Genomic DNA, 24680 nt, shown 5'->3' with positions numbered 1-24680 from the left:
TGATAAAAGACATTTATAGCTATTTTTACTTGTGTAAAACGACCTTCTATGTGAAGTTTGTATGGTTAAATTTAAATTAAATGACATGCCTTGAATAGATAATTGGCTTTTAATTAACATTTCTAAATTTAATTACCATTATGTATTCCTATTTTAAGAGTAAACATCCACTTTATTTATGCAAACTTGACATTAGGTACCCTATTTGTGTTTCCGACTGTATTAAGTACTACTTAGAAAGAAAGTTTAGTAATGAAATTAAGTATGTTTAACTTTTCATTTTAAAAAATAAGATTTCTGATTTAACTTGTATTTGAGGATCTCAAACACATAAAGTAAAGGAAATTGTAATATTACTTATCAGACTGTGCACTTCTCTAGGGCAGGGATCTTCCTGAATCATCTTCTTTGTACCCTTAACTTAGTGCCTGGTCCATGGTTGGCATTCAATAAGTGTGTTAAATTTGCTGTACTATGAAGCTATGACAATTTGGGTCATAATTTTTCATTGTAACCAGCTGGCCTTGATAATGAGGCTTGAGTAAACCCTTCACCAGCTAAATAAATAAATCCCTGCTGCTCTTCACTCTGGAGCACATTATATAGAGTTGCCCATATGAGAAGCAGCTCTGTCACACATAAACATATGTCATTTGGAGGTCTTCTTCAGAGCCTTCTGTTGGAGGCTCGTGTTTGAAACCATTGTTTTCTCTGCCTGTGGCATCTAAATCAAATGATGTGTCTCAGGGGAGTAGCATCCCTGAAGCCTGGCATTGTTCTGCATTTCAGGTGCTCTGGAGGATGAGGTCACCTTTATGAGGTTTCCCCAGGCCTCCTTGGGCCCCCACTTTAGTATCATTTTTATCTTGTCATGACTTCCTCTGTTTAAAACCCCTCAATGGTTTTGACCTGCCTCTATTTTCCTGAATCCAGTGGACAGTTCTCAGCCCTCATCTTACTTCACATATTAGCAGCCTTTGAGAAAGTTGACACCTCCTTCTTATACTTTCCTCACTCAGACCCAAGATGTCTGTACTCCTAGTTTTCTTCCCATTTCACTGTTCTTCTTTCTTAGCCTCCTTTTGTGGTTCTTCCTCTTTCCCCCACTTGAATTAATGTTGCAGCATCCCTGGACTCAGTCCTTGGCACTGTATCTACACTTACTCCCTTGGTTATCAACTTCCAGCTCATGGACTTAAATGCCATCTCTGTCTTACTCTAGCTTGCATTTACAGCTCAGACTTCTCTCCTAAACTCTAGTCTTCTTGAATATCATCTTACTTACTTGACATTTCTACACTTGGACAGCTGAAATATAATACGTCCAAAGCCTAACTTCTGGTCTTTACTCCTCAAAATTCCTCCTCCTGCAGGCTGCCCCATTTCTTCTGTTAGCAACTTATCTTTTCAGTTGCTTAGAAAAAAACCTTTTAAATCAGCTTTGATATTCCTTTCTCTTCATTCAGTCTATCTGGAAGGTCTTGTTGGCACTATATTTAAAATAGGTTGAGAGTCTGATCACTTGGTACCTCCAGTGCTACTGGTCAAAGCCACCATTATCGCATGCTTGGATTATTGTAGTAACCTAATTGGTCTCCCTGTTTCTGACCTGGCCTCTCTATTACAGTCTGGTGTCAAATTAGCAGCCAGAGTAATACTTTTAAATTGTAAGAAACATACAAGTAATGTTACTCCCCCACTAAAAATGTCCTATTTCTCTCAGATTAAAACCCAAAAACCTGTAGGACTCTGCAATATCTGGTGCCCTTCTTAATTCTGACCTATTTCCTATTACTCCTTTTCTTGTTTATGCTGTTGCAACCATACAGGTCCCATTGCTGTTTTGAAACATAGTCCAGTGCACTATCACCTTGGCACCCATGCACAGACTGTACCCTCTACCTAGAGCATTTTTCCCCAAGAATAGACATTCAGTAAATCTTTGTTGAATAAATGAATGAATGTACGAATGGTTTACCGTTGATTTTAGGATGACTTATATTCTTCACATGGTCTTTAAGACCCCACATAATTGAGTTCCTCTCTACTTTGCCAGACCCATCTCCCGCTGCATTTCCTCTTCTGTCTCTCCTACCAGCCCATTAAGCCCTTTTTAATTTTATCCAACCTACTCCATCCTTTTCCATAATAGGATGGAGTACTCCCTCTGCCAGCAACAGTTGTTCCTCTCTCCTACACCCATCTTGCTTGCCCAGTCAATTCCTGTGTATTCATCCCAGCTGAGTTTCAATGCTTTTCCTTCAAGAAAATCTTCACTAATCATCCTCTTCCCCTGCAAGGAACCAGGGTTATATGCTTTCATAGCACCCTGACCTTCTTCATGGAGCTAGAATATAAATTCCAAAAGGGCAGAGACCATGTATGTCTCATCTACTGCAAAAACTTCAGCATTGAGTCTTGTATGTAGTAGGTGCTCAGTAATCTTTGTTGTATGATAGACCTAATTTAATCCATATAAATAATCCTATGAGTTGTAAATCTGAACTATTAACCCAGTTTTACAGATGAAAAGTAAAAGGGCCCACACAGGTTTTCTAATTTGCTCAAGGGATATGGAATAAGCCATAACGAACGGATAACTGATTCCTGTTTTGTTTGTTGAAGTGGGAAAAAAAAATAGGTAGTTTGTTTCTGACACACAACAGATTATAAAACTGTAAAAAGCTGCATATTTCAGGAAGAAACTAAATTTTTATGAATTTTATGTTCTTGATGGACATTTTTGACTAACAATTTCCACATTCAACAATACTTAGAGTGATTTTAAATATAATGTAGACATGAATAGTCAGTTTAAATATACTAAGCCACTGGAAAATAAATGTTACTATAGAATTTATTTAGCATCTGACACACAGGATCAGTCTGTGTCAAATGTTATTAAAGTACTTTTTTTTTGTCAGATCATCACCATATGGTATCGTCATATTTCTTTTAATCTTAGAAGTGAAGCCTTTTGGAAACTAGGGCTTCTATATGTGAGAAAGTTGAATTACAAAGCTTTCTTTTTTTGAGTGTAGAACTCTTTTATATCTAAAAATGCTCATATAAAAATGCCCTATATGTGTAACTCTTTGTGTTTGAAGAGAACAGTGCTGATTCAGTGAGATTTGTGACATAAATTAGGGACCTCTTTTAAAGACTGATTTCACTTATCCTGCTGTTCTCTCAGCTCTATTTACAGAGGCCATTGTGCAATGGAAAAATACTGTGGGGCCAATCAATGCAAGATGCAAGAGAGATTGATTGAGGATGGTTTATTTAAGTTGGCCTCATTTTGGTATCTCACTTTGCTTTTGTAGACCAGAGCTCTGGTGGCCTCACTGGCTTTTCACATAAATATGGTAAAATCAGATTTCTAGAGAATTTTCTAGGGTCAAAGCCTGTGATCTGTTATTTCTGCTACATTTCTTACACTACCGAGGGCCCTCTGGAACATACTAAGCAGAAGCTTAGTACTTTTAAGTAAAAGTTATCCCTGTATGTTTGATGAAAATGTTATGCATATTTTATCAAATATATCTATTGTTTAGAAAGTAAATTTGGGATAAAACGTAGGAACTGTGTAAGTTGTTCAGGAAGGTTGCAAAATGGAAATCATAAACCAGAAGTTCTTTATATAGACTATCCAAAAATGTGTTGTTACTTTAAAATCCCTTAATTTGTTAAGCCTACTACGTTGGAATAACATAACATAGCATGAGTTTTAGACCAGTTGCCTTTTTTTGTTTTTAATCCATGTGTTGGTCTGTACTATTGGCTTTGTAGGAGAGGTTCACAGATAAATTAAGACATCTCCATTTTCTACCCAAAGTCCCACAGCAGGAAAATATATTTGTAAGTTGCATGTTTTAGGAAGTGTCATACTAAAAACATCTGTTAAGAGCACCATAATTGAGAGATCAAGCAAAAGTTCAAAACCTAAGAGGAAAGGCATTAAGTGAACAGGTCTGGAGAGGTAACATAAAATCAGTTGATTTTTTTAAAGCAGTTGTAGAATTCAGCTGTCAAAAGTACTATAGGGACTGGTTTCTCTGCAAACATTTTTAATCCAGATGAAGCTAGTAATAGGGAATAAAAGTTAGCAGTTCTCAGTGAACATTAAATTAATTAAATATATGTTAATTAACAAAAGGTATAAATGAAAATATGTTCCTCTATTCATCTCATTGTGGACACATTTAAAACCATATGAATTAGCTATGGCTCATCAAACCTTCAGTTGTAGTTGTCATAATTAGAATTGTTTTTCTTGATCTATTGTTTTTTATTAAGTTGTTTAGTACAGTTAAAACTGCCAGTGAATAAAAATAATTGCGACATGCTTTTATGGCTGCCTTGAAGGGAATTTATAGTTCAATTTTATATGTCTCTGTTGAATGCAGTTCTGTGTGTACATTCTCTTCCAACCTAATAAAAATAATAAATAAAAACTTATTATTTTTAAAATTTTAATAAAGATTTCACCAAGGCCACAGATGGGACTTTAAAAGACAACATTTGCTGTGAGTTTGATTTTATTTTCATCAATTTTTTTACTTTCGTAATGAGGTTGTAACTCATAGGTAGTGCTATTGCAGTTCTGTGTATTACTGAAATGCTAAAAGCTTCAGCTTGTTGATGGTGTGTGATTGTATTTGTTTATATGCACATATAAATGCTTTGAACATTTGAATGTGTATTTTCCCCTCTCATTCTAGTTGGATTGATCCAGAGGTTTCTTGTACTTCAGATTTACGTACCCCTGGGACAAGACTTCTCCACTGAATTGCTGTAAGATACACAGAACTTCTTTGAATGTTTTATGTGTGTTAGACATTTGATCAATTGAAGCAGTACCAACAATCATTAATTGCAAGTGGCAGTTTTTGCATTAAAGAGCAGTGACTTATATCAAGTCAGCATCAAGTAATTAAACTAATTTAATCATATTTCTTAGATATCATTATAGTCTGGCATTTCCCTAGGAAAAGAAAGCAAATTTCATCTGTTTAAGAAAATATCAAAGGATTATTATTTTGACAATAAATGACCTATAACTTGAAGAAATATATAATCCAAAAGTTTGAGATTTTTGGATTATATATTTGAATGAAGTTTGAATGAAGGGTGAATGAAGGGTGATGTTATGTTTTATACTGTCTGCTATTCAAAACTATGGTTGGTCTAAAATTGATTAAAATATCTTATTTTAATAATATTTACTTTGTCTAGAAGTATTAGTCCTTCCTGTTTACATATAGACAGCTAGCAATATATTTGTTTTAAATGGAGATTGTTTAGCAAAAATGAAAATATACAACCTTTACTCAGTTGAGCTATCTATTGTGTGAGATGTTATTGAGAATGAAAATAACATTTGGTACACTTGCATAGAATTGAGTATTATTTAAGATTTTATTAATAAATTTATATATTTTAAATAAACCATTATGTTTAAGGTATGCTATTTTCTCATTTTTCTTTGTAATTAATAGCTGTCCAAGGTCTGAGCTTAGGTTTTTATTTTCCATGCCAGAATAAATGATTTTTCTTATTAAGGAAGATGATTCTATACAGCTTTTACTAAGTAAAAGATGATTTTTTTTTCAGCAAAGCAATCAAACACACAATATTTATTAATCAAGTTCACCATCTTATATGGGATGTGTTAATGGCACCCCAAAACAATTACAACATGAAAGATCACTATCATAGGTCACCCTAACAAATAAATAACACTGAAACAGTTTGAAATATTGCAGGAATTAAAAAAATATGATCTACAGACACAAAGTGACCACGTGCTGTTGTAAAAATGGCACTGATAGATTGCTTGACACAGGGTTGCTACAAACCTTCAACTTGTAACAAACATAATATCTGCAAAGTGCAATAAAGCAAAACTCAGTAAAACAAGGTACGCCTGTAGCTGTGTAAAACATCTTTCCATTCTGGTCTAGGTAGTTCTGCATCACTCTTTTGGATGTTACACAATGTCAATCCATTGACCAAGCTGATCTATTTTCACACGTCATGTTTTCCACACTTATATTTCTTCACATTCTTCTTTTTGCTTGGAACAGGATTCTTCTTCTTATTATTATTATACTTTAAGTTCTGGTATATATGTGCAGAATGTGCAGGTTTATTACATAGGCATACATGTGCCATGGTGGTTTGCTGCACCCATCAACCCATCATCTACATTATTATTAGCATTTCTCCTAATGCTATCTCTCCCCTAGCCCCCCAACCCCTGATTGGCCCTGATGTGTGATGTTCCCCTCCCTATGTCCATGTTTTCTCATTCTTCACCTCTCACTTACGAGTGAGAACATGTGGTGTTTGGTTTCTGTTCCTATGTTAGTTTGCTGAGAGTGATGGTTTCCAGCTTCATCCATGTTCCTGCAAAGGACATGAACTCATCCTCTTTTACAGCTGCATAGTATTCCATGGTGTATATGTGCTACATTTTCTTTATCCAGTCTATCATTGATGGCATTTGGATTGGTTCCAAGTCTTTGCTATTGTGAACAGTCCCGCAATAAACATATGTGTGCATGTATCTTTATAGTGGAATGATTTATAATCCTTTGGGTATATACCCAGTAATGGAATTGCTGGGTCAAATGGTATTTCTGGTTCTAGATTCTTGAGGAATCGCCACATTATCTTCCCAGTGGTTTTATTTAGACTCTCACCAACAGGGTAAAAGCGTTCCTATTTCTCCACATCCTCTCCAGCATCTGTTTCCTGACTTTTTAATGATTGCCATTCTAACTGGCGTGAGATGATATCTCATTGTGGTTTTGATTTGCATTTTTCTCATGACCAGTGATGATGAGCTTTTTTTCACATATTTGTTGGCCACATAAATGTCTTCTTTTGAGAAGTATCTGTTCATATCCTTTGCCCAGTTTTTGATGGAGTTTTTTTTTTTTTTTTATTGTAAATTGGTTTAAGTTCCTGGTAGATTCTGGATATTAGCCCTTTGTCAGATGGATAGATTGCAAAAATTTTCTCCCATTCTGTAGGTTGCCTGTTCACTCTGATGATAATTTGTTTTGCCGTGCAGAAGCTTTTTAGTTTAATTAGATCCCGTTTGTCAATTTCGACTTTCGTTGCCATTGCTTTTGGTGTTTTAGTCATGAAGTCTTTACCCATGCCTATGTCCTGAATGGTATTGCCTAGGTTTTCTTCTAGGGTTTGTATGGTTTTAGGTTTTACGTTTAAGTCTTTAATCCATCTTGAGTTAATTTTTGTATAAGGTGTAAGGAAGGGGTCCAGTTTCAGTATTCTGCATGTGGCTATCCAGTTTTCCCAGCACCATTTATTAAATAAGGAATCCTTTCCCCATTGCTTGTTTTTGTCAGGTTTGTCAAAGATCAGCTGGTTGTGGATGTGTAGCATTATTTCTGAGACCTCTGTTCTGTTCCATTGGTCTATATATCTGTTTTGGTACCAGCACCATGCTGTTTTGGTACCAGCACCTTGCTGTTTTGGTTACTGTAGCCTTGTGGTATAGTTAGAAGTTAGATAGCATGATGCCGCCAGCTTTATTCTTTTTGCTTAGGATTGTCTTGGCTATATGGGCTTTTTTTTGGTTCCACATGAAATTTAAAGTAGTTTTTTCCAATTCTGTGAAGAAAGTCATTGGTAGCTTGATGGGGATGACATTGAATCTATAAATTACCTTGGGCACTATGGCCATTTTCACAATATTGATTCTTCCTATCCATGAGAATGGAATGTTTTTCCATTTGTTTGTGTCCTCTCTTATTTCCTTGAGCAATGGTTTGTAGTTCTCCTTGAAGAGGTCCTTCACATCCCTTGTAAGTTGTATTCCGAGGTATTTTGTTCTCTTTGTAGCTGTTATGAATGGGAGTTCACTCATGATTTGGCTCTCTGTTTGTCTGTTACTGGTGTATAGGAGTGCTTATGATTTTTGCACATTGATTTTGTATCCTGAGACTTTGCTGAAGTTGGTTATCAGCTTAAGTTTTTGGACTGAGATGATAGGGTTTTCTAAATATGCAATCATGTCATCTGCAAGCAGAGACAATTTTACTTCCTCTCTCCGTATCTGAATACCCTTTATTTCTTTCTCTTGCCTGATTTCTGTGGCCAGAACTACCAATACTGTGTTGAGTAAGAGTGATGAGAGGGCATCCTTGTCTTGTGCCAGTTTTCAAAGGGAATGATTCCAGTTTTTGGCCATTCGGTATTATATTGGCTATGGGTTTGTCATAAATAGCTCTTATTATTTTGAGATACATTCCACCAATACCTAGTTTATTGAGAGCTTTTAGCATGACGGGGTGTTGAATTGTATCGAAGGCCTTTTCTGCGTCTGTTGAGATCATGAGGTGTTTGTCATTGGTTCTATTTATGTGATGGATTGTGTTGATTGATTTGCCTCTGTTGAACCAGCCTTGCATCCCAGGGATGAAGCCGACTTGATTGCGGTGGATAAGCTTTTTGCATCAATGTTCATCAGGGATATTGGCCTGAAATTTTCTTTTTTTGTTTTGTCTCTGTCAGATTTTGGTATCAGGCTGATGCTGGCCTCATAAAATGAGTTAGGGAGGAGTCCCTTTTTTTCTATTGTTTGGAATAGTTTCAGAAGAACTCATACCAGCTCCTCTTTATACCTCTGGTAGAATTTGACTGTGAATCTCTCTGGTCCTGGGCTTTCTTTGGTTGGTAGGGTATTAATTACTTCCTCAATTTCAGGACTTGTTATTAGTCTACTCAGGGATTCAACTTCTTCGTGGTTTAGTCTTGGAAGGTTGTATGTGTCCAGGAATTTATTCATTTCTTCTAGATTTTCTAGTTTTTTGTTTTTTGTGTTTTTTTTGCATAGAGGTGTTTATAGTATTCTCTGATGGTAGTTTGTATTTCTGTGGGATCAGTGGTAAAATCCCCTTTATCATTTTTTATTGTGTTTGTTTGATTCTTCTGTCTTTTCTTCTTTATTAGTCTGGCTAGTGATCTGTCTATTTTGTTAATCTTTTCAAAAAACCAGCTCCTGGAGTCATTGATATTTTGAAGGGTTCTTCATCTCTCTATCTCCTTCAGTTCTGCTCTGATCTTAGTTATTTCTTGCCTTCTGCTAGCTTTTGAATTTGTTCACTCACGCTTCTCTAGTTCTTTTAATTGTGATCTTAGGGTGTCAATTTTAGATCTTTCCCACTTTCTGATGTGGGCATTGAGTGCTGTAAATTTAATTCTAAACACTGCTTTAGCTGTGTTTCAGAGATTCTGGTGTGTTGTGTCTTTGTTCTCACTGGTTTCAAAGAGCTTATTTATTTCTGTCTTGATTTTGTTATTTACCCAGTAGTCATTCAAGAGCAGGTTGTTCAGTTTCCATGTAGTTGTGTGGTTTTGAGTGAGTTTCTTAATCCTGAATTCTAATTTGATTGCACTGTGGTCTGAGAGACTGTGTTATGATTTCCATTCTTTTGCATTTGCTGAGGAATGTTTTACTTCCTATTATGTGGTCAATTTTAGAATAAGTGCAATGTGGTGCTGAGAAGAATGTATATTCTGTTGATTTGGAGTGGAGAGTTCTGTAGATGTCTATTAGGTCTGCTTGGACCAGAGTTGAGTTCAAGTCCTAAATATCCTTGTTAATTTTCTGTCTCATTGATCTGTCTAATATTGACAGTAGGGTGTTAAAGTCTCCCACTATTATTGTGTGGAGTCTAAGTCTCTTTGTTGGTCTCTAAGAACTTGCTTTATGAATCTGGGTGCTCCTGTATTAGGTGCATATATATTTAGGATAGTTAGCTCTTCTTGTTGCGTTGATCCCTTCACCATTATGTAATGTCCTTCTTTGTCTTTTTTGATCTTTGATGGTTTAAAGTCTGTTTTATCAGAGACTAGGATTGCAACCCCTGCTTTTTTTTCTTTCCATTTGCTTGGTAAATCTTCCTCCATCCCTTTATTTTGAGCCTATGTGTGTCTTTACATGTTAGATGGGTCTGCTGAATACAGCACACTGATGGTTCTTGACTCTTTATCCAATTTGCCAGTCTGTGTCTTAATTGGGGGCATTTAGCTTGTTTACAGTTAAGGTTAATATTGTTATGTGTGAATTTGATCCTGTCATTATCATGCTAGCTGGTTATTTTGCTCGTTAGGTGATGCAATTTCTTCATAGTGTCAATGATCTTTATAATTTGGTACGTTTTTGCAGTGGCTGGTTCCAGTTTTCCCTTTCCATATTTAATGTTTCCTCGAGGAGCTCTTGTAAGGCAGGCCTTGTGGTGGCAACATCTCTCAGCATTTGCTTGTCTGTAGAGAATTTTATTTCCCCTTTGCTTATGAAGCTTAGTTTGACTGGATATGAAATTCTGGGTTGAAAAGTCTTAAGAATGTTAAATATTGGCCCCCATTCTCTTCTGGCTTGTAGAGTTTCTGCAGAGAGATCCATTGTTAGTCTGATGGGCTTCCCTTTGTGGGTAATCTAACCTTTCTCTCTGGCTGCCCTTAACATTTTTTCCTTCATTTCAGCCTTGTAGAATCTGACAATTATGTGTCTTGGGATTGCTATTCTGGAGGAGTATCTTTGTGGCGTTCTCTGTATTTCCTGAATTTGAATGTTGGCCTGTCTTGCTAGGTTGGGGAAGTTCTCCTGGATAATATCCTGAAGAGTGTTTTCCAACTTGATTCCATTCTCCCCATCACTTTCAGGTACACCAATCAAACATAGGTTTGGGCTTTTCACATAGTCTCATGTTTTTGGAGGCTCTTTTCATTCGTTTTCATTCTTTTTTCTCTAATCTTGTCTTCATACTTTATTTGCTTAAGTTGATCTTCAATCTCTGATATCCTTTCTTTTGCTTGAACGATTTGGCTCTTAATAGTTGTATACAGTTCACGAAGTTCTTGTGCTGTGTTTTTCAGTTCCGTCAGGTCATTTATGTTCTTCTCTAAATGGGTTATTCTAGATAGCAATTCCTCTAACCTTTTTTCAAGGTTCTTAGCTTCTTTGCATTGGGTTAGAAACATGCTCCTTTAGCTCGAAGGAATTTGTTATTACCCACCTTCTCAAGCCTACTTCTGTCAATTCATCAAACTCTTTCTCCATCCAGTTTTATTCCCTTGCTGGCAAGGAGTTGTGATCCTTTGGAGGAGAAGAGGCATTCTGGTTTTTGGAATTTTCAGCCTTTTGCGCTTGTTGGTGACCTTCAGATGGGGTTTTTGTGTGGACATCCTTTTTGTTGATGTTGATGCTATTCCTTTCTGTTTGTTAGTTTTTCTTCTAACAGTCAGACCCCTCTGCTGCAGGTCTGCTGGAGTTTGCTGGTGGTCCACTTCAGACCCTGTTTGCCTGGGTATCACCAGTGGAGGCTGCAGAACAGCAAAGATTGCTGCCTGTTCCTTCCTCTGGGAGCTTCATCCCAGAGGGGCACTTACCAGATGCCAGCTGGAGCTCTCCTGTATGAGCATCTGTTGACCCCTGCTGGGAGGTGTCTCCTAGTCAGGAGGTACAGGGGTCAGGGACCCACTTGAGGAGGCAGTCTGTCTCTTAGCAGAGCTCGAGCGCAGTGCTGGGAGAGCCACTGCTCTCATCAGAGCCAGCAGGTAGGAACGTTTAAGTCTGCTGAAGCTGTGCCCACAGCCGTCCCTTCCCCCAGGTGCTCCATCCCAGGAGGATGGGAGTTTTATCTGTAAGTGCCTGACTGGGGCTGCTGCCTTTCTTTTGGAGATGCCCTGCCTGGAGAGGAGGAATCTAGAGAGGCAGTCCGGCTACAGAAGCTTTGCCCAGCGGCAGTGGTCTCTGCCCAGTTCGAATTTCCAGGTGGCTTTGTTTTCACTGTGAGGGGAAACCACCTACTCAAGCCTCACTAATGGTGGACACCCCTTCTCCCACCAAGCTCGAGTGTCCCAGATTGACTTTAGACTGCTGTGCTGGCAGCGAGAATTTCAAGCCAGTGGATCTTAGCTTGCTGGGCTCTATGGGGGTGGGATCCGCTGAGCCAGACCACTTGGCTCCCTGGCTTCAGTCCCCTTTCCCGGGGAGTGAATGGTTGTGTCTCACTGGCGTTCCAGGTGCCACTGGGGTATGAAAAAAACTCTCCAGCTATCTCGGTGTTTGCCCAAATGGCTGCCCAGTTTTGTGCCTGAAACCTAGGGCCCTGGTGGTGTAGGCACCCAAGGAAATCTGGTCTGCAGGTTGCAAAGACCATGAGAAAAGTGTAAAAAATCTGGGCTGGAATGCTTCATTTCTCATGGCACAGTCCCTCACAGCTTCCCTTGGCTAGGGGAAGGAGTTCCCCAAACCCTTGTGCTTCCCGGGTGAGGCGACACCCTACCCTGCTTTGGCTCACCCTCCGTGGACTACACCCTTTGTACAACCAGTCTCAATGAGATGAGCCGGGTACCTCAGTTGGAAATGTAGAAGTTACCTGCCTTCTGGGTTGATCTCGCTGGGAGCTGTAGACCGGAGCTGTTCCTATTCAGCCATATTGCCAGCCACCTCATAAAAGATGATTTTATACTACTTTTACTAAGTAAGTTTGGTGCAAACTAAGAAGAAAGAAGAACTTTGTTAATAAAGTGAGAGTAACATAAATTTGAGGTTATTCATTTAGTTTATATGAATTTGGATATTAATGATTTGTTTATGTTGTTAACATATGAATTTTAGCTATCAATATACAATCTTCTCCGGTGATAAAAGATAGATGGAACAATTTATGCCTTTGTTTTATTCAACCTTAAATCTCAGTAGACTTTTTACTGAGATCTTCTTTCATCATCTGCCATGGTCACTAGGTTTCTTTAAAATAGCTCTTAGAGTAACAGGAACAAAGCATTGTTTGATGCACTCACATATCGCTTTCTGGTTCTACAGAAAAAGCATTTTCAAGACTCCAAAGGCATGCTAAAGGTAGAGGGGATCACACAAAGCTTTATTTTCAGTGTAGGCAAAAGTGGTTCCTGCCAAATGGAAGAAGGTAAATTATGTTTTATTTTTAAGCTCCTTAACAACCCATAGAATCCCATATAGGCCCACTTATTCTTCTTATCTCCCTATCAGAAGCAGTGGTGAGGGTGCTGGTAGTTGGCCTTTTGATCAAAGTTGTACAAGACACTTGGCTGAACGTTAGAACAGAATCTTTTGCCAATGAGCCCTCTTTTTCTATGCAAAATCAAGCTTCGTTTGTGCCCCAAACTCTAGAGCTTATTACTTTAGCCAAGGCAATATACTGTCTTAACTAATTAAAAAAAAAAAAAAAACTTGAAGCTTTAATTGTTGAGAAATCAATGAGTATCTTAGGTTTAACTTAGTCCTAGCCAGAGAGCAGTTGATATCTAAGTAAACCTGATGACGTCTTTGTTACCCTATTACTGATGCTCTTGACCTATTTAAGGAAAGGAAAACATTTCGAGGGGTGTTGGGGATGATGACTAGTTTTTAAATTCAGTTGACTATAGAAATAGATTCCCTTGTTTTCATATCTGCATGGAAAAACATTTCGATTTTCCAAATGGTTTCAGTTTTATAGTTTTAACAAAGTAAATGTCTTATGGATTAAAGATCAAAATTATTAAATAACATGGGGAAGACATTCTCTCTCCTGACCTTGGGGATTTATCAGATTGTGAGAAAATATACTAACTCTGTATTTGAATTTGTTGCTTATAGACAATCAAAATATAGTGCTGTTTTAGGAAGTAATGACAGAGATCATGTTTTTACAAGAAGGAAAGTGGAATAACAAGTATGGATTGTCTTTCTGTGCATTGCTGCACTGTTTTTCCCCCCCTTAAATGAAAGGGCTTTCTTTCAGCACCCTCAGTGTTTTACTGTGTTTCTGGCAGCGTAGCTCTAGGCTATTTTAAATAATACATTTCTCTAACAAGCTTGGAAAGTCACATAACAGAAAGGTATCTGGCTTCTAAAATTTTTCATTGTCAGAATGGGAGAGGCATTTTGTTTCATAAAGATACGTTTATACATCAAGAAGTCTTCATAAGTGAAGTCTTGCCAGCTGGTTTACAAATTTAGTCATCATTTCCTCAGCATCTCTCTATGTCTCCCATGCCTGCTGGATGAGTATGCATATGGGATAGTTGGGGCTTGAGAACCAGCAACAGTTCTGCTTGAGGAATTACTCGTTCATTCAGTCGATAGGTAATTGAATTCCTCTTATTTTCAGGCATTGTGTTAGGCATGGGGGATTTGATATACCTCGAATTTGTATACTTCTCCCCACGCTTGCTACTGCCCTCCTAGTCCCAAACCACCATCACATTTGTCTGCCGTATTCTTAGAGCTTCCCAGTGAACTTCCAGCTTCTTCTCTTGTCCTCTTTCATTCTAGTCTCCAGACTGCAGTAGAGTGGTCTTTCTAAAAACCAGCTGAAGTTCCCATTGAACTGAGGATAAACTCCCAACTCACAATACTCCTGGGTGTTCTGGTCTCACCTCTCCCTTCTCATCTCATAGCACTCACTCTGCTGGAAGCTCACAGTTTGGCTGCCAGCCTGCTTCTTTCCTTCCTCACGTACCAGGTGAAGTCCCGTGCACAGTGGTTTCTGTTCCCATCTCTTTGCCTGACTAACTCCTCCTCTTCAGCCTCCTCATCTCAGCTTAAGTGTCCCTTCTTCAGAAAGCCCTTTTATGATTTTCCCCCAACTAAATGAGGTTCATCTCTTCTGCCTTTTCTAGCACCCCTTTCTTTTCCTTCATTACAACTGTAACAGTTTATAATTATTATATGGTTATTTAATTATCTGTCTTTTTGAGTGGACTTCAAGTTTCATGAAGACATGGAGGCTGTTCTATTCAACTTGATATCCCAGCACCCAACACAAGGCATGACACATAATAGGCTCTGAAATACGGACATACGGGCAGAAGGATGGGTAGACTAATGAATGAAGGGAGAAGCAGCACCCAGTCTCTGTCCTCAGAGGTTACTCTGTGAATGAAAGATCTATTTAAAAGGAAATTTAAATACATATTGATGAATGTTATGATGACATAAGAGCAAGACCTGTGGGGAACATATGAAGTGTTATGGGGAAGTAAGATTATAGGCTGGGAACTGGACAGATCTGTAGGCAAATTCTGCTTTATCTCTGTGGGACTTTGGTCAAATTACTTAACCTGCCTCACCCTATAGGGTGAGAGTAATAATACCTCACAGGTCTGTCATAAGCATTAAATGAGAAAACTAACATAAAGTAATAATAATGGCTAACATTAAACACTTATGACATATCAGCATTATTCTAAGCACTTTAATTGTTTTAGCTCAATTACTTCTCAGAATTAGCCTGGGTGGAAGGCATAATTATTACCTCTGTTTTATTATTTGAGGGAACTGAAACCTAGAAAGGATAAGGAACTTGCCAGCTACTAACTCTTAGAGCCAAAATTCAAACATGTAGTCTAAATCTAGAACCTATGCTCTGTACCCCCTTGCCAGGCTGCCTTACTTGTAAATATTGTTATTTTTCTATTTGACTATACATATATGTGTAAGTAGTAGATATATAGTAAATATTTTATTTGAATTTTAGTATAAGTTGAAAGAGCTAAGCCTTTTATGTCTTCTCAAGGGGCTTCTCATACAACAATTTTGTCTGTAGAGTTTCAGGAAGGAAAGGTCTTTCTTTCATGCTGAGATATTTCTATCTTTATCTTTATAAGAGCTAAATGCCTGCGAATTAAAGGAAGGACTTTACTCAAATCTTTATTTTATTTGCATTTTGCATCCCAAAGGTGATGAATTCATTTTAGACTTTTTAAAATGAAAACTAGGAAACAACTTTACCTCTTCTTTATTGATTTCTCTTTTTTTCTTTAAGATCAAAAATTATATTATTCAGGATCATACGCCTGTGGATAAGGTTGTTTCAGATCTTCATGACCTGACCAGCCATTATCTAAGCACATTACATTTTGCATGTGGAGCAAAGGGAGTGTTTATTGTACTAACACATAGTATGGTGAGCAGTGGAGTAATGGAATTCTCTCATTTTCAGGGTCGAGGTGTCAACCCACAAAAGACTTCCTTGCTTTTTACAAAAATCATCTTGACTTGCTTATTTCATAATATTAGTGGCAGTTTTCTTTTCCAAAATATTTTAGTGTAACTGTGTCTAACAGTTTCACTTGAAGGTAAAACAACAGGTTTTAAAATTTATTTTATTTTTGGTGCTTTCCAAACTGCATCTTCAAGGCACTGGGAGGCCCGTGGCTTCCCTGTGTGGTTTGCTAGGTGTTTCAGAGCCTGGGGGCAGACATCTGGTGCACAGGAGGAACACTATGAACCTGAGCTCTTAGAAAACAACCAACCACATCTTTAAATAGAAATTCATTTTCCTCTATTTGATGCTGCCAATCACACTAAATGATTTGGGGATATTACATTTTTGACAGGAATTGTATTCATTTTCTGAATATTGTTGAGCTGCATTAATTCCTTTTTCTATCCTGATTTTGTCATTATCTCAATGAATTTTGAGAGACATTTTGTACTATTGTGCCTCTAGTGAATTGACGTTATTTTTCTCATTTTCATGCAGCTCAGTAAGTGCTTTTTCAATAAATGGGTTGAAAACCCTGAGACCCTGTGGTGTGCATCATGTGCTGTTTGGAGAGGTTAGAATTCTTAGCCCTTGGGTCGTGGAGAATATTATTGCTGTGTACAAGCTTTCACATGTTGACCCCTTAGCTGTTTGAAGTATTACTTGCATTTGGAATCTGATAAAGGTTGAAAGCAAAAGTTAAATTCTTTAAAAAAGAAAAAAAAAACCCTAAAAGTGTACCTTGTCCTTAGAAATTTTAACTGATCCTTTGTGATCCTTGCATGGCAGTATGCTGAATTTGAAATTGTATCTGAATGGAGTTTAATGATTTTAACGTGGAATTCAATATAGAATTTATGATGCTCATTCCAGAGTTTTTATCTTTTCCTTTTGCTGTGCTTCCTAGTTGTGTGGCTTTGGACTCAGCACTTTAATCTGGTGTTTCCATTTCCTCACAGTAAATGGTAATGTGAACTCTTTTATTTTAATGGCCGGAGTTAATTGAAGACATTGGTCTTTTTCTAAGAATTTTAGGGAGTTTAGGTCCGTGTAGACCTCAAAGTTTCCTTTTTCATTTCTATAATATGGAAAATTGGACATCCTTCCAAACAAAGCTTTAGCCTCAAGCTAATTTAATGAAAGTTGCTCTTACGTTACTTTTTCCGTACTGCTACTAGTGAGCTAGACAAAGAGGTCAGAAAATAAATCTAATAGAAGTTTCAGAGTCTTCTACCCTATTGAATTTTGCTCCTACCTTTCCTTCTTCAGTGACATTGGAGACAGTAGGCTCCTTTGAAACTTTAAACTAAGTAAAGTGAATATGGCCTCACAGCTGCAGACCTGATCTTTTCATATGTCATTGGTCTTCTTCAGCCTCTTTAAAGCCACTGGAGTTGAGAGAATACCTAAATTTGATATCTTTAGGTCACAATGACATTAGTGAGAGCTTTTGAGATTGTATCCATTTAACTACGCACAACTCTTTCTGTGGAAAATTTGCTTTCTTATCTTTTTGGTCATTCAGTGCCTTCCTTTAAAGAAAATAGTGATTGCTTTGTAGCATTTTAAGTTATTTGTAAAAGATATATTAACCAAATGCAAAGAATTATTATGTTATCCAGTGAAATATTTTATGTCACCAGGGGAATACATCTCTAAACTATGCATTGAGAACTAGACAACAATGGCCAGTAGTAGCTCTTTTTTAAACTAGAAGTATTGTACACTAAAGTGGCAATAACATTTCATTAATATTTTGAACACATCTTATGGCTAATTTCAATTTCTATTTTTTCTTTTTAAAATCATCAGTATTTAAATCTCATTATTTTAATTATGTCAAATTAAATGTACTTGCATAATCAGTATATTTTGTTACATGCATTAGTAAAGAGAGCACTTTAAGATACTTTGCATTCTGACTTTCTTAATATATTAAATTTGCATGCCTTAAAATAGGTTTTATGTGGAAGTTTTTGATAACATATGTGGTAAGTATATAAATCAGATGCATATCCTTTATCTATTAAACATATGTTTATGAAAAGTTTTTTTTTCCTGTTTCTTAGTTTGGTTCATTTTGCTTTTCTAAATTATTTTTACAATACTCTTTAAACAAACTAGATGTATGTTCAAAGCTAAAAGAAAAGAAAAGAAAAAATGCATATATACAAATATTTGGAAGTGTTTTTACTATGTAAAACAAAATAATAAAAGGCCATACATTTGTTAAGCCACTGTGCAGTTAAATGTTTGCCATATCAATTTTCAGGGCACAAGTCAGGGTCCTGTGATGGGTCAGATTATAGATTTGGGAGTTACTGGCTCTACCACTTATTAGCATGGTGACCTGGGGTAAATTCCTGAACATCTTTGTATGTCAAAGCCTCATCTGTACAATGGGGGTGATATTTATATGTGTTTTTTGGGTAGTTAAGAGGGTTAAATTCAATAATGCCAAATTCTAAGTGCACAGTATATTTTAATTTATAATTTTTGTATTCTTTCAATATAGATAAGAGTACATTGCTATTTAATTTTTAAATTGTTCTTCTGAAACATTTTGAGACAAACTGGGCATGTCTGCTTTCCTTGTGAAATTTTCATGCTACTTGTCCCTAAAGACAGATGGAAAAGCAGCTTTTTCTTGGCAGCCTGCTTGACTATTGACTTATGCAAGTTCTCTATTTGGAAAGAAATGGTTGGCATAAACATGAAGAAAAAAGTGATTGCTATTGTTTTGGTATGGATGCTAGTTATTTATTTAAAAGACAACTGCAAGAAGTCCTGGCATCAGAGTCCTGGTATGAAGGGAGTTACAGGTGACCAGACCAAGTGTAGAACCATAGATAGAAATGTTCAACTGTGAAGAAGCAGGACCTAGGAAAAATAGATAAACGGTAGACTTCCAGTGACCTAATGCATAATAAATGGGGCTTTCCCATTTTCCACTGCCCCTGTTTGCCTTCACTAACAGTGATGATTGAAGACAATTCATAGCAAATCACAGATCCTCCAAATGCACTCCCTTTTTTGATATGGCAGTGCCAGGTAAATATGTTTCTTCGATGCCATGATATGTAGCTCACTTTTTTTCCTTTGGTCAAGAGAAATGTCTCCCTGGTTTAGTTCTTCTTCCCTTTCACTGTATTTCATTTTTATTCTGGTAGTTAATTAAATTTATTGTTAGCAATTCAAGTATATCATGGCATCTTATAAAGTCATTTGGCTTTAATAAGTTGGCTAGTTGTAAATACAAGAAGAATCCCCCTTTGGGAAGGACTGGTATCTCTAAGGTTCCTGATTTCTGTATTTTTTTTCCTCATAAATTGTGAAGTTTCTGATTTGGATGTAAAAATATCTCAGATTCTTTGGATTCATAGAAATGACTGATAGAATGGCATACATGTAGTAAATTACAAATATCTTATAATAGCACTTATACATGTCTGTTATGGCATTTATTACATAATGGTCTGATTATCTAGACATCTCAGCAACCAACTCTCCACCTCCAAATAGACCATGAGATCTTGAGGGGCCAGAGCACTTAGATCCCAATGAAGCTGCTATTGAACTTCCCATTTCTAAGGCCCATTTGTAAAAGACATTGCCCAGATATTATAATAGACATCAGTAGAGTTCATTGGACTTTAGACTGGTTATAGTATAGTACCTATCATGGTAGTACATGATCAGTAAATGTTAATTTCCTTCTTTTAGTAGTTTTCTAATTCTTTGCATTATTAGACTTCCCTTAATTTGGCTTCAGTTTGTTCTGTGGTATACTTCTTTTGGGAGACAGAATGAAGATATGGGTGGCCTAAAATTGGTAAGGTAGTAATACTCACATTTAGAATTTCCACTCATAGAAAAGGAGTTTTGGAGCTAGCTGGAGTTAGATAATTAAAAATCATCCAATCCATTGCTTTTTAGACACTTCTGAATCCCCTCTGTTACTTCAAACAAAACAATTCATCCTCCCTTTTTTTAATCTTATGTGCATTTTGGGATGAAAATGTTTATATGTTTTATGTAAACAGGATGCCATTGCTCCCTCATAAGGTTGAAATCCACTGATATGGTTCAACCTTCTTTTTAAAATTGGGTAATAATACATAGTCAAATAAAGCTGATATTGCAATTTTCAACCACATTTAAATTCCATGTTTTAAGCTACTCTAACGTTTGTTTTTACTTTTTAAATGATCAGTATTTGAACTTTAAGTTTTAGATTTTGATCTTAGCCTGGGTCTGTGGGGAAAAAAGCAGGATTTCCTGCAGCCCAAGCTTCTTTATCCAGTTGCCCCACAAAGTTGGTGGTCACTGGGTACTCTAGGCTTCTGGATCTGATCTCAGGCACCTCTCTCTCCGTAATTCATTCCACTCCTCCTCCTTGCCATAGCCACCTTGGTTGCTGAGCACCTTAGAAGCTCTCAGCCTTTGGCTCAAGTTTTTCATCCAACCTAATCCCATGTCTCCACTTTTTGAACCCTAATCGTTCTTTAAGGTCCAACTCAAATGCATTATCTTTCATAAATACTTCCCATATCCTCCAGTTGTAGTAACGTCTGTGCTTCCTCGGTGTTCTCATAATTGTGTGCATGATTACTTTGAGGGCAGGGACTACATCTTGTCATCAATGTAATCCCTACAGCACTTAGAAGAATTATCTGTGCATGATTGGTCCTCAGTAGTGCTTGTTATACTATATTGTACTGAAATGTGTTGATACACTGTCGATGTTGTTCTTTGATTAGAAAAAGACAGGAAAACAAACAAAAAAACAAGAATTAGAGTAGAAAGCAGGTGAACAGGCCTAAGAAAGTGTTCTGTTTTCCTTTTCTCAATTCTTAGTTCCCGAAAGACTAGTGACTGAGCTTTAATTTAACCTTTTAATTTGCTCTGCCATGTATAAAGTGCATTTCTCTCCACCACAGCTCTACTGGCAGAATGGTAACTATATTAAAGAATGCGTAAAGGCAGGAGAATTTAGGTAATGAATGAATTTTCTTAAAATGGTCATGTGGGTAGAAGTATATTTAAGTAAATGTTTTCAAGGCCATACTAAAACTGTCGAACACCACAGTTGACTCTTAGATAAAAACTCTGAGTTTGAGTATAAGCCTACAATAGAGGTCCCCAAAGACAACTTTAATTAAAACCAAATAGTCTGCCCTTGTTTACTAGAACACATTAGTGACCTTCGTTTTATGTCATTTCATATTAAAAAGATATTATAATGAACTATTTCAAACAATGACAGTAATGTGAAATTCTCAGTATAGTAAGTGGTTGGTTGCATTTATTAGCAGTAAGTAGGAACAACCTTTCTGTTTCATGTACATAGATGTTACCATTCTCTTTTTTTGAGGTTAAATGCCATTGATCTATAACTTGGAATGTAAACTATCTCTTAGCATTATTTAAAACCATATGTGATTATTGATATGCTACAAAGAATGATTTGAAATAAATATATGAATTCACTGTGTTTAGAAACTGACATGTTAGCATAAACTTTTAAAAAGCTTTAGCAGCTCAATTCTCTATTATGGAGCATCTACAAATCTTATCTAATTCCCTGGTTTTTTTTTAGGAAAAATCCTGAAGCCCAGAAAAGGGATGTGACATCTCTCAGGCTGCAGTTTCTTAGTGGCAAAACCAGGACTAAAGCTCTGGACTTTTGACTCTCTAGCCTCTTTTCTTGATACCTTTCCTGCCTTTTAGTGCTTGAGTTGCAAAAAGGTGGACATGTATTATGATTTCATAATCATGGTTTATGACACTTTTAAAAAATGAATTTATTTCTGCAAGTACTTTGAACTCTCAAATGCGGAAGGTCAATTCTGTTATGATACCCCAGGTTTCTACTTCTCTCTCATTCCTCCGCTTCAAAAATCAACAGAAATAAGTCAGATTCTTTGCTTGGGTCAGGATTAGCAAGGCAAAAAACAAGGCAACTTATTTTAATGACCATTTGATTGTGAGGGTCAGATATCTATTTACATTATTTCAAGTAAAAAGATATGTACTGGAAGAACATGGAGAGATCTTAAGGAACCCAACCACAAAAATTGGTACAGACCTCGTGGGAGGTGAGAGTTGTCAACAGGTCTCTCTCTCTGTCTCTCTCTTTCTCGCAGCTACTTTCATCTCTCATTTTGTTTGTAAGTCTGCTGCTCAGTTCTTCTGTTTCATTCTGCAGATCAGCTTTTTCTGATTTCTTGTCATTGTGTATGTGGACAATAATGGCTACCAGTACATCACTCTATCCCATCATTGTGTGACCAGGTTCAGTCTGTGTATCTGCTGGTTCAGAGATTTGAAATAAGAATCGGGACTGGTCCTTAGAGTACTTTTAAGCTAAGTGCTCTAAAGCTCGTTTCAATTTTAGAAGTTTTAAGCTGGAAGAGATTCCATAAGAAGGCAGTGTAGGCAGGGTGGGCAGATGGACTGATACACCCACTCCACTGCTCTTTAATTATAGACACTTGACAGTCACTTTAGAATTTATTTTTCTCTCAGTCACCTGCCAGTGACTTCTACAGATATTCCTGAGCCCCTCTAGTGGCATTCATGGGTAACTGGTTACTGAAATTTTTCATTATAGTCAGATCTATTATACTTTGATGCCAGTCTTGTCGTGGGTCATGTACTTTATTTACCTGGAATCCTAAGGTTATCTTAATGGTACTGTCTAAATTGTCTTAATTTAGATGCACTGTGCAGTCATTTAAGCACTAAGCTATAGTTCTTTAGTGTTTCTCTAGCTAAATAATAACACTGATTAGAATGGTTGGATTTATTGAACATCTATAATACATTAGGCCAAGGAACCTGGACTGCTTCTATCTTCCATCTAGGGCCTTAGAGTCCTCTACTGGATCCTGTATATCTGGTCAGCAAGCAAAAGAAAAGAGAGCCTGGAGGAACACATGGCAAGATGTTTGGGGTCACAAATATAAAGCTGTATTTGCCAGGTTTCCTAAGATGGTTTACAAAATTTCATACATAGCTGTCTCACGTTACCTAAGAGCTACAGGTAGGATGCAGCTCTGCTTTATCTATAGGGTGAGTATGTATCTGGTCTGTGTCTTCTCATTCCAGAACCCAGATAGAACAAACAGCCCCTATCTGGGACATACTGTGCATAAGGCGAGAGCAGAAGAGGAAGAGTCTGAGCAGAACCACACAATTGAATTTAAAGCTTCTCCTCATATTTGTGTGGCACATGTTACTTCTACTTACATTCATTGGCCAGCCCAGTTAACATGGCCAAGCCTAGAATCAACAGGGCAGGGATGTATTCAGTCTCCTATGTAAAAGGGAGATAGCAAATAATCGTGAACAGTGATAATTTACTATAAACACACACACACACACACACACACACACTTCATGCAATTATCACAGCACTCTTAAAAGTGGATATTATCATTATTACACAATTTATTAATTTAACAAATATATATGAGCACCTATTGTGTTCTAGATCCTGTGGCTCTTGAGAAAACAAGAGTCAAGTGAGGACCCTCCTATCCTTGTCTCTTATGCATTGGTAATGTGGGTTTATTTTATTTAAAATGTTATGACTATCAGATATACTTTATTGTAAAACAAAAAAATTCTCAAACTCTTTGGGATCAGGATCCCTCTGCACTCTTAAAAAATATTGAGATCCCAAAAGGACTTTTCTTTATGTGGGTTGTAGCTCAATATTTACCATGTTGGAAATTAACACTGAGTGATTTAAAATATATTTATTATTTAGAAATAATAATAAATCCATGACATGTTAGCATAAATACCTATAAAAACCTATACATAAACATCTATATTTTCCAAAATTATACTTACAAAAATAATTTAGTGAAGAGTGAAATTATTTTACATTTTTGCAAATCTTTTTAATCTCTGGCTAAATGTTGTAGAACACAGGTAGATTTTCCTGTCTGCCTCTAATTCAGTCTGTTGTGATATAATACATCATGTCACCTTTTGAAAAACGCCACTATATGCTGTAAGAGAATGAGAGTGAAAAACAAATAACATGTTAGTATTGTTATGAAAATGGTTTTGACCTCACTGAGTTCCTGAAGGGGTCTTGCAGACCCTTAGCTATCCCCAGACTACTCTTTGAGAATTAAGAATCTCTTAACCACATTTTGAAAACTGCTATCTTAAAGTATACACTAAAAGCAAATACATGACATCCTCAGTACACTTTGAAAGTGTCACCATTCTGCTAATCTGTTTTATAAATTAGGTAGCTTTATCATTCAGGTGGGCTAACTGCTCTAACAGATAATCCCCAAATCCCAGTGGATCACTTAACACAGTAAAGCTTCATTTCTTGTTCATATCACAATTCATTGCAGGCCAACAATAGGAGCTCTGTCCTGCAGTGTCATTTAGGGAGACCTAGGCTGCTTTCATATTCTAATCTAGGACTGCATAGTCTTCTGCTGGATCCTCCATATCCCTTGTTTATCAGCAGACAAGGGAAGAGAGAGCCTGAATGCTTTCATATTCTAATCTAGGACTGCATAGTCTTCTGCTGGATCTTCCATATCCCTTGTTTGTCAGCAAACAAGGGAAGAGAGAGCCTGCAGAATCACTTGGGAG

General features: G+C 36.9%; 1 protein-coding gene across 10 annotated transcripts in view; it reads left to right on the top strand.

The window, feature by feature from the left end:
- The window catches only part of CFAP20DC (CFAP20 domain containing), a 297123-nt gene that overhangs the window by 5368 nt on the left and 267075 nt on the right, over positions 1 to 24680 (top strand). For 8 of the 10 annotated variants that reach the window (XR_011620118.1, XM_011743543.3, XM_011743563.3 and 5 more), the window contains one exon: positions 4722 to 4794. The exons of 1 other annotated variant lie outside the window; for it this stretch is intronic. Coding sequence is in view for 5 of the 9 variants with exons in the window: in XM_011743543.3 (XP_011741845.2) it covers positions 4722 to 4794 (73 nt within the window). In the remaining 4 variants the exon portion in view is untranslated. Of the gene's footprint in view, positions 1 to 4721; positions 4795 to 12865; positions 12969 to 24680 lie in introns of those variants that run through there. One more of the 10 variants, XM_071091989.1, reaches the window with a different exon arrangement.

The sequence above is a fragment of the Macaca nemestrina genome, chromosome 2 (assembly GCF_043159975.1).
Source record: "Macaca nemestrina isolate mMacNem1 chromosome 2, mMacNem.hap1, whole genome shotgun sequence".
In the NCBI taxonomy this organism is placed as follows: domain Eukaryota; kingdom Metazoa; phylum Chordata; class Mammalia; order Primates; family Cercopithecidae; genus Macaca; species Macaca nemestrina.
Note: the sequence above shows the minus strand (reverse complement) of the source record. Positions and strands in the feature narration are given on the sequence as shown.